The sequence below is a fragment of the Lygodium microphyllum genome, chromosome 16 (assembly GCF_053477565.2).
Source record: "Lygodium microphyllum isolate KBCC chromosome 16, Lygodium_microphyllum_v1.1.10, whole genome shotgun sequence".
Classification (NCBI taxonomy): Eukaryota; Viridiplantae; Streptophyta; class Polypodiopsida; order Schizaeales; family Lygodiaceae; genus Lygodium; species Lygodium microphyllum.
In genome coordinates, this window is record NC_141150.1 from 57412801 (window position 1) to 57427259 (window position 14459).

Consider the following 14459-nt stretch of genomic DNA (forward strand, 5'->3'; position numbering starts at 1 on the left):
ACTTATATACATGTTGCAGGTATCAAATGGTTTAGTGGATGTAGTAAGGTTTAATGGCTTATTCGAGTGATGATGCACAGCAAACATATTTAGAGCTAGAATTACGGTTTATTGATCAATATCTTCAAAGATAGACTACCATTGAACAAAAATTATTAACTATGTAACACAGATAAGTTATATATTTTTTATTTGTTAAGTCATGAGCGTGCTAGCTATTGGGCTTTCTTTTTTTCACCTATTGATGACTATTTGAATGGACAGGTCATGTCAGAAATCCTTTCACAGAGTCCTTCCTCCAATTATTAGAATTACCTTACATACTTGATAGACAAAACTATCTGTCTTCACCACAGAAACAGGAACTATTAGGCTTGAGAGGTATGCTCTGGCTTGTGTTGTTTGCTGTTTTTTCCCCCAAAGTATTTTTTTGGTTGTGAAGGTGCTAAAGAAGTGCAACTGTTTTTCCTCTACAAAATATTACTGTTTTTGCATTGTTGACTGATCTGCCCAAGCTCTATCCCTTCCCATCTATTGCTTCTGCTTTTCACTATATGTGGTTGGTTTCTTTTGTTTCAGAAAATGCGAGGTTTAACCTTGTTGAAGGATGTTGTCTTCAGAATAGTCAGAATGTTGCTCATTTAGAGCACTCGTTTTATGTCTCATCAGTTGTGCTTTCTGGATCATTCTCCTATGGGCTTCTACTTGTATAGGTTTTCTTTAAATATTGCAATACTTACAGCATATGCTTCTTAAGTGCACAAAGAAGATCTTTAGGGTTGCATGCACGTGGGAGAGTCTAAGTTGGTTTTGCCTCATCTTGTTGGACTAGTCAGCAGCAGATAAGATGGCCCAGCAGCTAGATTTGGAGTTGACAACAGGGCAGGTTCATAGTCAGCAGTTCAGATATAGTCTGCTGGTACGGAACCTTAAAGTTAGTACTGGACTATTTGTGCAATCAAGTGGTCCTAGGTGTCACTAGGCCATGTTCAAGAGAAAATGGATAGAGCTAACACTTGCTCCAATTTGGGTCTTCTCGTACCTCTGTTTGCTTTAGAAGGCTCTCCAATGGCTGTAGATCAGACCAATAGCCTCTCTTTCCTCTCTCTTGTAGGTTGGATGCATTGAATGCCTCTCTCCAGCCTCCCAAGACGTTTATCAGTCTTGCATGGGTATTTTTGCCAAGTGGCAGCCTTCTAAACCCATTTTTCAGCATTGTCTAGTCATTAAATTAATTTTCAGAATTAAATAATTCTGCCAATTAAATTCAGCCCTTTAGACCTTGCTCAAAATTAAATGTGCCCATCCATAATTTAATTGGCTAGGCCATTTCAACCTGAAGTGGTCCCCAACCTCTGTAGACTCTTAGACTAGCATTGATTAATTAATTAATGCTAGTCCCTAGTGTTGCTACCGACACTTATTAGTCTAACCACTGTTCTAGGGTCACATCTGATACCAACTGATTATCAAAACCCAGTCAGTATAACTTATCACAACTTTTACCTTTGATATCCACTGAATCCTCGGGGTCCTTGGCTTGCTACCATGAAATAATTGCCATGTGTATCACATGTGCTAAAGAACCTTACACAATGTTATCAGCAAAATTAAAGTATCTCAAAATTTCACATCCTCGTGACACTAAGGGTGTGAGAAACAAATATAGAGGATATGTGGAGAGGCCAAAAAGTATGTGGAAAGCAAGCTAGTGAAGCTAAGGAAGCAAGGGAGATTACCTTGGAAATTGCCATGTCCAATGCCATGAATATGGTGGATCTAGATTCGAGCACTCCAAAAAAACCAAAATTTGATAAGTACTCATAGATACATGTTTACAAGAACAGAATGCCAATGCACTGTAGTTATGCAAAGAGGCAATATAGGGGTGATCATTGTTGTGCGAAATGCTATGCAATAGTGTCACTAGGATAATGCCCTCATAGGGGAATTGGTCACTTGTCCAAGCGCTCTTTTATAATCATGTCATTTTGATGATTCGGATGAAGATACAAAGTACAATATACATAATGTTTGAAAAAGAAATTGTAAACAACATCCTGTCACCACTAAGTGAAGAAAGCCGTACTGTCTTAAGCTGGAAGGGAAAGTTGGAGGGAATCTCTTTTTTCTTGGCAATCTAAAGAAGTAGTCGAGGGTGTATCCAAGCCGATCCTAGGTAGCAAGTATTGAAGCATCGACGGATTGACTGCCTTGGTTGGAATGTTTGGAAAGCTATTTGATGAAAGCACAAACTCTAGGCGGATGATGCCTAGCTCAAGCTGCTCTGTGGTGAAGTGGAAATAAACTCCAACATGTTGTGTGCAAGGTGTAATGATGGGGTTACCAGCTAGTGTAATCGCGCTTTGGTTGTCGTAGTAGTGGACAATCGGTGCAGCACATGGGAAATGAAGCGCTACCAGTAAGCTTTCCAAGTAGATAGTCTCCATGGTACTATCAAAGAGAGCCCTATACTTAGCCTCGATCGTGAAAGTTGCCATCGTCTTGTGCTTATGACTGGCCCAAGAGATGGGTACTGTGCCCAAGGTAAAGAGATAGCTACCATGAGAATGCAGTGTCAAGATCTCGTGCCTTGTTAGAGTCAATGTACCCTTACAAACATAAACTAGAATCATAAATCTGACCATAATAATAGGTACACTGTAAATATCTCAAAACACGAAGACATGCAATCCAAAACACGAAGACATGCAATCCAAGGTAACATCTTAGGTGTAGTGAAATATTGATTAAGCAAGCAAATTGAGTAAGCTAAATCTAGCTTTTTATTAATCAACCAAAGGAGTTTTCCTACCATAGATCTATAGGTGTGCTTGTTGAAGGGTTGATCAAGGATATCCTTAGAAAGATGGACAATGGAATTAAAAGGCATGGCCACAAGTTGTGTTTGATCCGTGCAATATTGGTCCACTAGCTGAAGAGCATACTTTTGATGTGACACAAAAATACTTCCCTCAGATCGAACTATCTCTATCCCTAAAAAGAAAGACAATAAACCAAGGTTCGTCACCTCAAAAGTAGCACAAAGCCGAGCCTTAATATCTGCTACATCAATAGGGTTTGAGCTAATGATAGGTAAATCATCAATGTACATCAAGATACAACTAATCCCCTCTGAAGTGATATGGATGTATAAGTTTGGTTCATAAGGGTAGAATGGTATCTGTGAGTTTGAAGGAACTCATCCATCCTTTGGAACGAACACCATGGGGGTTGCTTCAACACATAAAGAGCTTTCTGCAAGTGTAAGACCTTATCTTTTTGGTAAGCAGAAGAAAATCTGGATGGCTACTCCACATAGACTTGCTCTCCAAATTACCATTCAAAAAGGCACTCTTGACGACCATCTGATAGATCGGCCAACTGTAGGGAGCACAAGTGCAATCAATATCGAAATGATGTCGACCGTGTAGTAGGAGCAAAGGTCTAGTCAATTCCTTGCTTTTGTCGAAAACCTTGCACTATCAGGTGAACCTTGTGCTTGTATAAAGTCCCATCAATCTTTAGCTTAGTCCTAAAAATCCTCTTTGTTCCGATGACCTTGTGTCTCTGAGGATCCACCAAGGTTCAAGTCAGTGGGGGTGCTGAAAAGCCTCCTATCAACTATTCGGCTTAGAATGTACTATATAATCAATTGTAAATAGCAACACAAATGATGTGTGACTGCAAGCCGGATAGATCTTGTAGGGCTCTCCATAGTGGAATTCGGTGGAAGGATCCTTGAACCTTGCATGATTGTTGGTAGAAGCTAGGTCATAGGTCTCATAGAGAGGGCTTGGGAGTAGAAGAATCTGTAGGTGGGTTAAGACCTAGCTTAGGAGGCACTATCAGGAAAGGGCTTGGAATCTGGTGCAAAAAATTGCCCACTGTCCCCCTCATCAAATACTACATGTCTCTTAACAATCACCTTGTTTGTTCAAGGATGGAACAAACGATAGACTTTCGCTTCGGAGGAGTATTGTGACATTAATGTGACATTAAAAGTGATATTTAATGTCACATTAAGGTCATAAATATGGAATGACATTAAAAGTGACATTTAATGTGACATTAAGGTAAATCTAGGGAAACATGCACGAGAATGACCGTCCGGGCTCTTGGGCGCCCGAACGGGGTTAAGGAGAGCCTAGAGAGTAAGAGAGTCCAGGAATAGTAGGACTCCAGGAAGTTGACGGCTGGCAAAGGAATCCGAGTGAAAGGGCCAGCACTGATCTAGGCGTGGTTGGGAGGAGAAGAATCACTCGTGCTCAGAAGTTTTCATGTTTTTCCTTCTGTCTTGCCGTAGCCATCTATCATTGGTATCAGAGCCTATGGTTCAACGATCAGATCCGTCGTCTATCAGAGATCGTCAGTTGTTCGTCAGATTGTCAATAATACGCTAGGTCGTCAATCGCTCGCCAGGTCGTCAACTTTTCGCAAGGTCGCGTGAGTGCCAGGCGCCGTGAGAATGCGACGGGCCGTGAAGGAAAAGAAAAGTAAGACGTGACGTGCCAGGCGCCGTGAGAACGCGACGGGCCGTGAAGGAAAAGAAAAGTAAGACGTGCCACGTCACATTAATGTGACACGTTACGGGCAGGGAAAAAGACCAGACCAGAAGGGGCGTCGCGAGGACCAGGCGTGGGGTCACGAGGAAACGTGACACGACTGCAGCAGATGGAGGTGAAATGTGAAACGTGACTTGGTCACGACTGCTGTTGACGGGTAACTGCGACTGCTCCTGAGATGGATATGATTGCGACTGTTGTGAGAGGGACAGAAGAATGTCATACACGACTGAAATCAGGAAATTGAATTTCCAGCAACCACAGCCTGCCATTAAAAATCAGGGAAGTACTTTATCTTGTATGCAAATTTCTTATTTTTGCTTTCCAATTCCAGTGTATTAATGGCAGAAAAAGGGAAAGAAAGGGTAATGGAAAGTTCTAGTTCCGGGGATCAACCTATGGTAGATCCCCATGAACCAGAAATACAAGAAGAACAATGGGAAGAATTTTTTGCTACGCGAGAGCATACTGAAATAAAATCTCAATTAACTTTATTGTTGGAAAGAGATAAAAATAAAATAGAAATCTCAGATGTCCCATCTTCATCGAAAGATTTAGATGTGACTATGCGAGATCCTAAGGAACCCCAAACTTACCATAAATTGAGGGATAATCCAGTTCTAAAGGATATGAAACCACCTCAATTTTACGGGGAGGAAAAAGATAGGAATAAAGACACAATCTTTAATTTCCTCCAAAAATGGGAAGATTTACATAAATTAAAAAATACCCCACCACATCTCCAAGCACTGGAGGCTAGTTTAACTTTGGGGCCCAAAGCATATAAGTGGTGGCGAACTTTAAAGGAGGCGAATAAAATACCTGAAACTTGGGCTCAATTTGAATCCGTCTTTTTGAAAGAATTTCTTCTTGAAAATGAAATGGAAAGAAATTGGGAAGATTGGGATTATGTCAGACAAAAGGGAAGACCCCTGTTGACATATTTGGAGGAATATCGTGAGATAATCCTCAAACTGGAAGGAATTCACGATATTTCTCAAACTGGAAGGAATAGATGAATTCCAAAAAACAAGAGGATTCATTAGGGGACTAGATAAAGCCTGTAAAAAGGAAGTAAAACGGAGTTTACCTAAGACGCTGGAAGAGGCAATTAAATTTGCATTAATTTATGAAGATAGTATGTGTCCAGGTACACTCACTAGTCTCACTGATACGGAGCCCAAGTCTAAGGAATTGGAAACCTCAAAATTTGTGGGCAAATTTAAAAGAAAAATGCCATTCTTTAAGGGTAAAAAACAACCTTTTGAAAAGAAACCATATATGAGGCCAAAGTTAAGTCCCGATGACTTTGATAAGGCCAAAAAAGAAAAGTTGTGTTTCAATTGCCTATCCCCTAACCATGTTGCTTGGAATTGCCCTCAGAAGAAAAAGGGGGAAGACAAAGGAAAGGATAAGGACAAGGGCAAGGGAAAAGAAAAACAAATCCATATAGTGCAGACCTTAGAATTAAAGGGCCATGAAAAGTATAAATCTTTAGAGGTCTTGCACATGGATGTAAAACATAAGTGTTGTATGCCAACTTCTATGTGGCAGCCTACTTTTGGACCACATGATTTACTTAGAGTACATGGATTGATAGCTGGAAAAAAGGTTAGAGTCATGATTGATGACTCTGCCACACATAATTTTATAAATTATGTACTTGTCAAAAAATTGAAACTTCCCCAACAAAATAGTGAGCATCAATATGTTGTTCGTATGATGCAAGGCCAAGACAATAAAATATGGGATACAATGGTATCCAATTTGGAAATTGAGATTCAAGGATATAAAGATAAGCTTGATTTCCAAATAATGAACATGGAAAGAGCTGATATTGCTCTAGGGAGGGAGTGGTTATGGGGATTAGAACCATCCTTAAAACGTAGCTATCACCATAATACACTGGAATTTGAAAGGGATGGTAAGACTTTTGTCATTCAAGGTGAACATGAAGTATCTGATAATCCTTTGCTGTGTTCTACTGAAGTTCAGAAGCTGATAAAGAAGGAAGTTTGTGAGGTATATATGTTATGGTCTCTTCCTGTACTGAATACTTTTACTTTCTGTAATATAAAGCAACAATTTTCTTATGTTTGTGAATTGAATGTTAATAATGAATTGACTAGTTTGTTAAATGATTTTAAAGATGTGTTTTCTTCTGATCTACCAAGTGGCCTTCCACCAGATAGGGGTGATATAAATCACCCTATTGATATAAATAAGGATGCACACCCAATTTCAAAACCACCGTATAGGTTAAGTGAAACACAGCATCAAGAAGTTGAAAGACAAATTAAGGATTACTTGAATAAAGGGTTTATTCAACCCAGTAATTCACCTTGGGCTTCACCAATTTTATTGGTAAAGAAAAAAGATGGTTCTATGCGACTTTGTGTTGACTATAGAGCACTTATAAAATAACGGTGAAGAATAAATTTCCTATGCCCAGAATGGAAGATCTTTTTGATCAATTGCAAGGGGCAAAATTCTTCACAAAGATAGATCTAAGATCAGGTTATCACCAAGTAAGAATTAAGGCACAAGATGTTTCTAAGACAGCATTTCGTACTAGATATGGGCATTATGATTTTTTGGTGATGCCTTTTGGCCTCACTAATGCACCAGCTACCTTTATGAAGCTGATGAATAGTGTTTTACGGCCCTATCTAGGACATTTTGTAGTAGTCTTCTTGGATGATATCTTGATCTTCAGTAAATCAAGAGAAGAACATTTGGAACACTTACAATTAGTATTCCAACTGTTAAGAACACATTTCCTTTATGCGAAGAAAACTAAATGTGAATTCTTTGCACAAGAGGTCAAATATTTGGGGCATATTATCTGGAAAGAGGGAATCAACATGGATCCAGAAAAAGTAAGGGCAATTATTGAATGGCCACCTCCAAGGAACCTGGAAGAGCTGCAGATCTTCCTAGGTTTATCTGGATTTTATCGTAGATTCATTCGAGATTATGCCAAAATAGTTGTTCCAATGACAGACCAACTTAAAGGGAAAGGGAAAAGTTTTAATTGGGGAACAGACCAAAATGAAAGTTTTCAAAAACTTAAGGTAGCTATTGCTACAGCTCCAGTACTATTAATAGTGGATCCCAACAAACCATTTGTGGTTGAAGCTGATGCCAGTGATAAGGCAATAGGCGCGGTCTTATTACAAGAAGGTCGACCAGTTGCTTTTGAAAGCAAGAAATTAGATCGTGCAAAACAGAATTATTTTGTTTATGAGAGGGAGCTGTATGCAATAGTACATGCAATGAAGAAATGGAGGCACTATTTGTATGGTGCCAAACTTTTGATTTTATCGGATCATGAAAGCATTAAGTGGCTTAATGATCAACCAGATTTACACGGGCGCAAAGCCAGATGGGCTGAACTCCTCCAAGAGTTCGACTATGAGATAAGATATAGAAAAGGAAAGTATAATATAGTAGTTGATGCACTCAGCAGAATGCCCATCATTAATGAATTGAGTTTTACTCAGTTCACTTCCAATTTGCTTGAATCTTTAAAAGGGAAATGCCAGGTTGATCCGGCATATTCCAACATATGGGAAGCAATAAAAAATTGGGATCCAAATGAAAGTGCTTCTACTAAGGAAGGAATATCTGAGGATGTTCAACAAGGAAATGGAGCATCAGGGATTGCTCAAACTGGATTCAAGTGGAAGAATTTTACCATTGATAATGGTTATTTACTCTACAAGGGTAGGGTATGTGTCCCGAAAGATACAGAAATAAGGCACCAGATACTCTTTGAGTGTCATGATACCCCTAGTGCGGGACATCCAGGAGTTAATAAGACTTATAGTCTTATTAAACGACAGTTCTATTGGCCTGGAATGAATAAGGATGTCCTTGACTATGTGGTCAAATGTAATAAATGCCAGGTTAATAAAGCTGAAAGATTAAAAATGGGAGGACTTCTCCATCCACTAGAAATTCCTTCGGGAAAATGGGAGAGTATCTCCATGGACTTTATTGTTGCTTTACCTAGAACACAGAGGGGGCACGACTCTGTGTGGGTGATTGTAGATAGGTTAACCAAAATGGCTAGGTTCATTCCAACTTCAACTGATGTTAAAACACCAGAATTGGCTAGATTGTTCGTAGAGAACATATACCGATTGTATGGCCTTCCGGCAAATATAGTTTCTGATCGGGATAGAAAATTTGATAGCCATTTTTGGCGTGCGGTATTTAGGAAATTGGATACTAAACTTAGCATGAGTACGGCGGATCATCCGCAAACGGATGGGCAAACTGAAAGGGTTAACCAAATTCTTGAAGATATGCTTAGGGCATATGTAAGTAAAAGGCAAACTAATTGGGAAGAGTATTTACCGATAGCAGAGTTTGCATATAACAGTGCCAAGCACTCTTCCACCGGATATAGTCCATTTATGTTAATGTATGGGTTTCAGCCCAGAGCTCCTTTTGCAGTAGGACTACATAAGGAAAAGGTTCAGGCAGCAAAAGACTTTTTGGAGGATATGAATAGTATGTTAAAATTTGCTCAAGAAAATATTAAAAAAGCTCAAAATCGAGCTAGAGCATATGCAAATCCTCACCGAAGAGACATCTCCTTTGAAGAAGGAGAATTGGTCTATCTTAAGGTGCCTGAACAAACCAAAACTATGAAAAAGAAACAATGTCCAAAGCTTTCACCAAGGTATTGTGGTCCTTTCATAATACTTAAAAAGGTGGGAGAATTGGCTTACAAGCTCCAACTACCTGCTGGTAGTAAAATACATCCAGTTTTTCATGTAAGTAAATTAAGAAAGAAGCTGGGTGATTTGGATAATCTAATCTTAAATGATGATATTGAGGAGCTATTCAATGACCAATCTAATCCACATGAACCAGAAATAATATTAAATGTTCGTAATAGACGAACAAGACATACTATTTATCAGGAATGTTTGGTTAAGTGGAAAGATTGTTCAGAAGAACGCTCAACATGGAAGCGAGTAAGTACTTTAAAGAAAAGGTTTCCTGATTTACATTTGGACCTTCCAAGTATCGTTTTCGAGGACGAAACCGATTCTTAAGAGGAAGGAAATGTGACATTAATGTGACATTAAAAGTGATATTTAATGTCACATTAAGGTCATAAATATGGAATGACATTAAAAGTGACATTTAATGTGACATTAAGGTAAATCTAGGGGAACATGCACGAGAATGACCGTCCGGGCTCTTAGGCGCCCGAACGGGGTTAAGGGGAGCCTAGAGAGTAAGAGAGTCCAGGAATAGTAGGACTCCAGGAAGTTGACGGCTGGCAAAGGAATCCGAGTGAAAGGGCCAGCACTGATCTAGGCGTGGTTGGGAGGAGAAGAATCACTCGTGCTCAGAAGTTTTCATGTTTTTCCTTCTGTCTTGCCGTAGCCATCTATCAAGTATCCTACAAAGATTAGGAGATAAGTTTTGGGAGTGAGCTTGCCTATTTTATCATCAGGAGTGTTCAATCCAAAGGCACTCAAGGAGCTTTGGGGTGAACAACATAGAGTGTGCCATGTTTATGATGGTTTAGTTTCTACGATCTATGACTCCATTTTGTGAAGGGGAGTTGGTAGAGGTAAGCTAGTGTGAGATGCCATGCGCTTGTAGAAATTGAAATAACTTGTGATGGTGAACTCGCCCCCACTGTCACTCCTCATGCATCTTACGAGACGACTAGTCTGGTTATGAACCAATAGCACCCAAGTAGAGAAATATGTAAAGGCATTGGACTTATGGTTGAGAAAGTATACACGTGTGCGCCGTTTGAGGTGGCGGTGGATGCTGGCCCACAAAGATTAACTTGAATAAATCTAAGAGACACCTTAGCTCTATTTGAAGATTGTTGATGGAATGGGGTACGGTGTTGCTTCTCGAGGTGATAGACTTTACAGATATCCTGTGATAGCTTCAGTTGTAGAAGGCCATCAACCATGTGTCAATGCGCAACTCATAAAGAGAGTCATATCCAAAATGTGCCAAGCGAAAATACCAAAGACTCTCAGTGCTTATAGGCTTTGGTGTCACGGCTAAGGCCTAGAAGCGGTGGAACTCAGAGTCCTCGATTGACAACTCGGAAAGAAACTGTGTCATGTGGTACATGCCACCAGGCTGTACCTCACCGCGAGCAATCACTAGACCAAGTGGCCTGTACCTCACTGCGAGTAATCACTATACCAGTCAGAGAGTCAATAACTTCGATTGTGGTTGTTGTAAAGAAGACCACTTGTGAATGGATAACAACCCCAAGTGGTGAGATGTAGTATACGTCATCTAGCGTAGTGCCAGTCAGTGGCAAAGTTGATGCGAACGTGAGCTTGAATCTTGACCAAGGAGTTGTTCCCAACATGGACTCTCTCGGTTCCAAGGAGTAGCTGAAGCACTTGATTGTGACGATGCAGTCACCTTGTCAGGGGTTAGCTCGCGGATATGGATGAGACTTGCACCCTTGAAGGTCTGTACAAAGACGATGTGGGTCTCTGCAGACCAGTTAAACAAGCCCTCTGGCGTTGAGAATGTTGTTGATTGTGATGGTTGACCAGTGTCAATATGGGTCTGGCCTTGCCACTGCCCTTGTTGAGGGTTGCCATCACCCGGTCTCCCTTGGGTTGCCCGACTAAGAGGTGGGGGTTTGAGTCTTAGCTTTTGGTGTTGTGCCTCTTGCCTTTGATGGACACTCATCGTCAAAGCAGCCAACCTTTTGACAATGTTGATAATACCGATTTTTCTTCAAGATTGGGAGTTTCCTTGGGTCTCCTTGGCTTGATTTTGGTTTTGTTTTTGATTTTGATTGGAGTTTTGATTTTGTTTACCCTTCCCTTGCTGCTCCTTTTGAGAAGAAGCAACGAGAGCCCTCTCATAGAGGTCAAACTATGAAATTGATTGAACAGTTGAGTGTAACATAGTAGCTGACACTCCAATTCATATAATGTAGGCATAGTGGGCTGCGAGATCACTTGTTTCACAAAATGGAAGTATTCTTTTGGCAACTTGTTAAAAAACAATGTGACTTGAACGTCAAAGGACTTAGGGGCCCCATGGTAGAGAACTTGGCAAGAAGGCACTGCTACTCAGCCAACTTGACTTTCAAGTCATCAAAGCCCTGATGCCAAAAGCCATGGGAGGTAAGGCACTGATCGGGCTGGCCAGTCACAATGATCTGCTGTCTAAATGTGTCTCTACCTGCCTCAACCTCTAGAAACTTGGGTGTTTTCTTGGTGTCTTCCATTGCCACCTGTAATTTTGGGACACCTGTGCACGTCATTCTATCATCAAATGAGGGAGGCAGGACTGTTCCAAAAAGGCACCCAAAATCCTCTACTAACTAGTGGTACTCAGTTGGCAGTCCGGGGAAGAGAAGGGTGATCGGATATGGAGGGAATCTTTTATGTAGCGTGAAGCTCTCAAATGTGGAGCTGTTTTACCATGGGAATAGGTAGATGATGCTTTTTGTGGAGATGATCGAGGAGCTGTCAACCAGCTCCTGTGCCATCCGTGCAGGTGAGCTGTACCATGAGGATGCCTTGCCCTATCAGCACTGCCCTCTGCTATCTGTGAGGTGCCAATATGCAAGGTGGAGTGAAACTTGTCATGGAGCTGTGCCTTGGACAGAGAATGCCCTACTCTCTGTCCAAAGATCGTAGTTTCCTACAGATCCTTCTACATGGCATGGATGGACAAGAGCTGTTCCTCAGCGTGAGTGATGCCCAAGGCGTTTGATTGGGGGGCACCCGTAGAGTGCTGTGGTGTCGGGACCAGAGGTTTCCATTGCGAATAGTCACTGGGGTCCTTCCGAGAGTGCTGCTATACAACTGGGGAGATTGCTGCTGCAGGGGGAGGGAGCAGCCTGTAGAAACCTGTATTCAGCTGGCTTTTTTTTGGGGGGCGGGGGGGGATGCGGAGGAGGAGGTCGTTTATGACAGGGCAGGTGGAGGGTTGCCTACAGCAGCAGCTGTTTGAGGACAAGCAGGCATAGCACCAGGGCGGGAGGGGGGGCAGGGGATTTTTGTGCAGAGTGGCAGCATGGAGGGGGCAGAGGTGGCCTGTTCAAAGGCAAGGTCAGCTAGTGTGAGGTGGCAGAATGGCCAGTTCCAGGGCAGGGAGGATGCAGCCAGCAGCCCCAGTACAGAGGTGCGTCAGCTGTTCCGGCATGGACTGAGGGGGGTGGCGTGCAGGGGGCAGGGTGGTGGGAGGGCAAGGGAACGGCTTATGTGCAGGGCATAGTGGTGGTGATGGCAGCAGTTCACATCAGGTCCATCACCTTGATTCACTGCGATTTGTGCTCTTAATCACCTTATATGCAGCCTTGAAGCAGTGCTTTCTCTAGATGCACTATCTAATCTGGGCGAGTTTTCCCATGGAGATGCACATCGATTACTGATTATTAGGAAAATGTTAGACTGTAATGTATACCTAGTCAAAATTGTAAAGGGCCTAGGCGACAAGTACCTCCTGAACTTCCTGCAAGCAAAGATTACTGAAATGTTTCATAGCTGTTTTGAATGCACATGTTTTCAAGTAATGGTTTGGAAAAGCTGATGCCATGGTTTCTGTTAATGCCTAGCCTATTCTTAAATGCGTTTTATAACTTAGTTACAGCTTAATCAAGAGTGTAGATGTCTCTTAGCTGCTTTTAGTAGATATAACTTGTGAACATCTATTGAAGGATATGTAATTAATGACTTTTAATCCATAAGAAAAGGGGTGCTGTTGGGTGCTCTCAACTCATCTGCTTGCTACTTCTGAATATCCTTTGTATTGGTCAATTTGACTTCTCTAATCTGTCACTACAGATCCCAATGAGGTCTTACTTGATGAAGTGGAGGATGACGCTCTACCAGATGATGTTGATGAACTAGAAGAGCAGCAGATCTTGGAGTGAAAGTTTTGAACTTAGATCTTGAATCTAAGGTAGTCAGGAAGCCCTGTTTTCATTAGTGTGCCCTATGTTCATTCATGGTGTTGTTGATATGTGGCCCTTGCTTAGTGGCTAGCCAGGAGCAGGGGCAATGGACCAATAAGGGGGACAAAAAAGAAGGAAAGAGTTTGTGGAGCATCGAACCATCTTGGGTTTATTGGGTACCGCTATTATACACATTCTCCCCCAAAATGTCTTTGAAGTGCCACATCAGCATTTATCATGTATCTAGGTTCGTCGTCATGCAACAACTTGAAGCAAAAGGCGCATAACATTAGCAAGAAGGCAATTACTGTCTTACTTGGATGTGTTTTTGTGAACATACAACTCTATGTGACAACTTACTCGATGATAGCATTAGAGGATTTATTCAAGCCATTTGAGGGTCTGGATCAAGAAAAGCGAGCATACATGTATAGTAATGCTCTACTATGAGACTATGAGACTTGAAATTTCGCACCTATTTGTAGTTGATGGTTGGTGTAATTCAAGTATGCCTTTTTTTTTGGAGCCATACCCATTGCTGATAATTCCGTTGCTTTTCTCAAAAACACTTTGGCAAATCATGTTCTTAGGAGTCTTCATGAAATAATCATTGAGAGCAAGTATAGGGTCACCATGGAAAGTAGGAGACCTAAAATGTGTCACCCTTGTAATTTATTTCATTTTTATTTGAAACAATTAAGTGCTAGGTAGGTCCCTACATGAAACAATTATTTGAGAGCCAAGTGGGGTCACCACTAAAAGCAACAAACGTAAGATGTTTCACGCTTGAAATGTTGCATTTTAGCTTGAAACATTGTAGTGGTAGACATGTCCTTATTGAAATGGTTAACTTTATATTGCTATGTATATAATGTAGAGAAACAAATCACTTTTGCTGAACATGAAACATATTGGTGTTTAAAGTCGAGTAAGACATTGTACACATAGAACTTATTTCAAGTTTCACATATGAT

At 41.1% G+C, this 14459-nt stretch overlaps 1 protein-coding gene across 5 annotated transcripts in view; it reads left to right on the forward strand.

The window, feature by feature from the left end:
- DBR1 (debranching enzyme 1) overlaps positions 1 to 14043 on the forward strand; it is a 28255-nt gene extending 14212 nt beyond the window's left edge. The window contains exons 8-10 of one of the 5 annotated variants that reach the window (XM_087695786.1): positions 265 to 381; positions 13376 to 13493; positions 13570 to 14041. In XM_087695786.1, the coding sequence (XP_087551912.1) occupies positions 265 to 381; positions 13376 to 13464 (206 nt within the window). In that variant the 3' untranslated portion in view covers positions 13465 to 13493; positions 13570 to 14041. Of the gene's footprint in view, positions 1 to 264; positions 382 to 13375 lie in introns of all 5 variants that reach the window. The other 4 variants (XM_087695790.1, XM_087695788.1, XM_087695785.1 and 1 more) reach the window with 4 other exon arrangements.
- Positions 14044 to 14459: the final 416 nt, after the last annotated feature.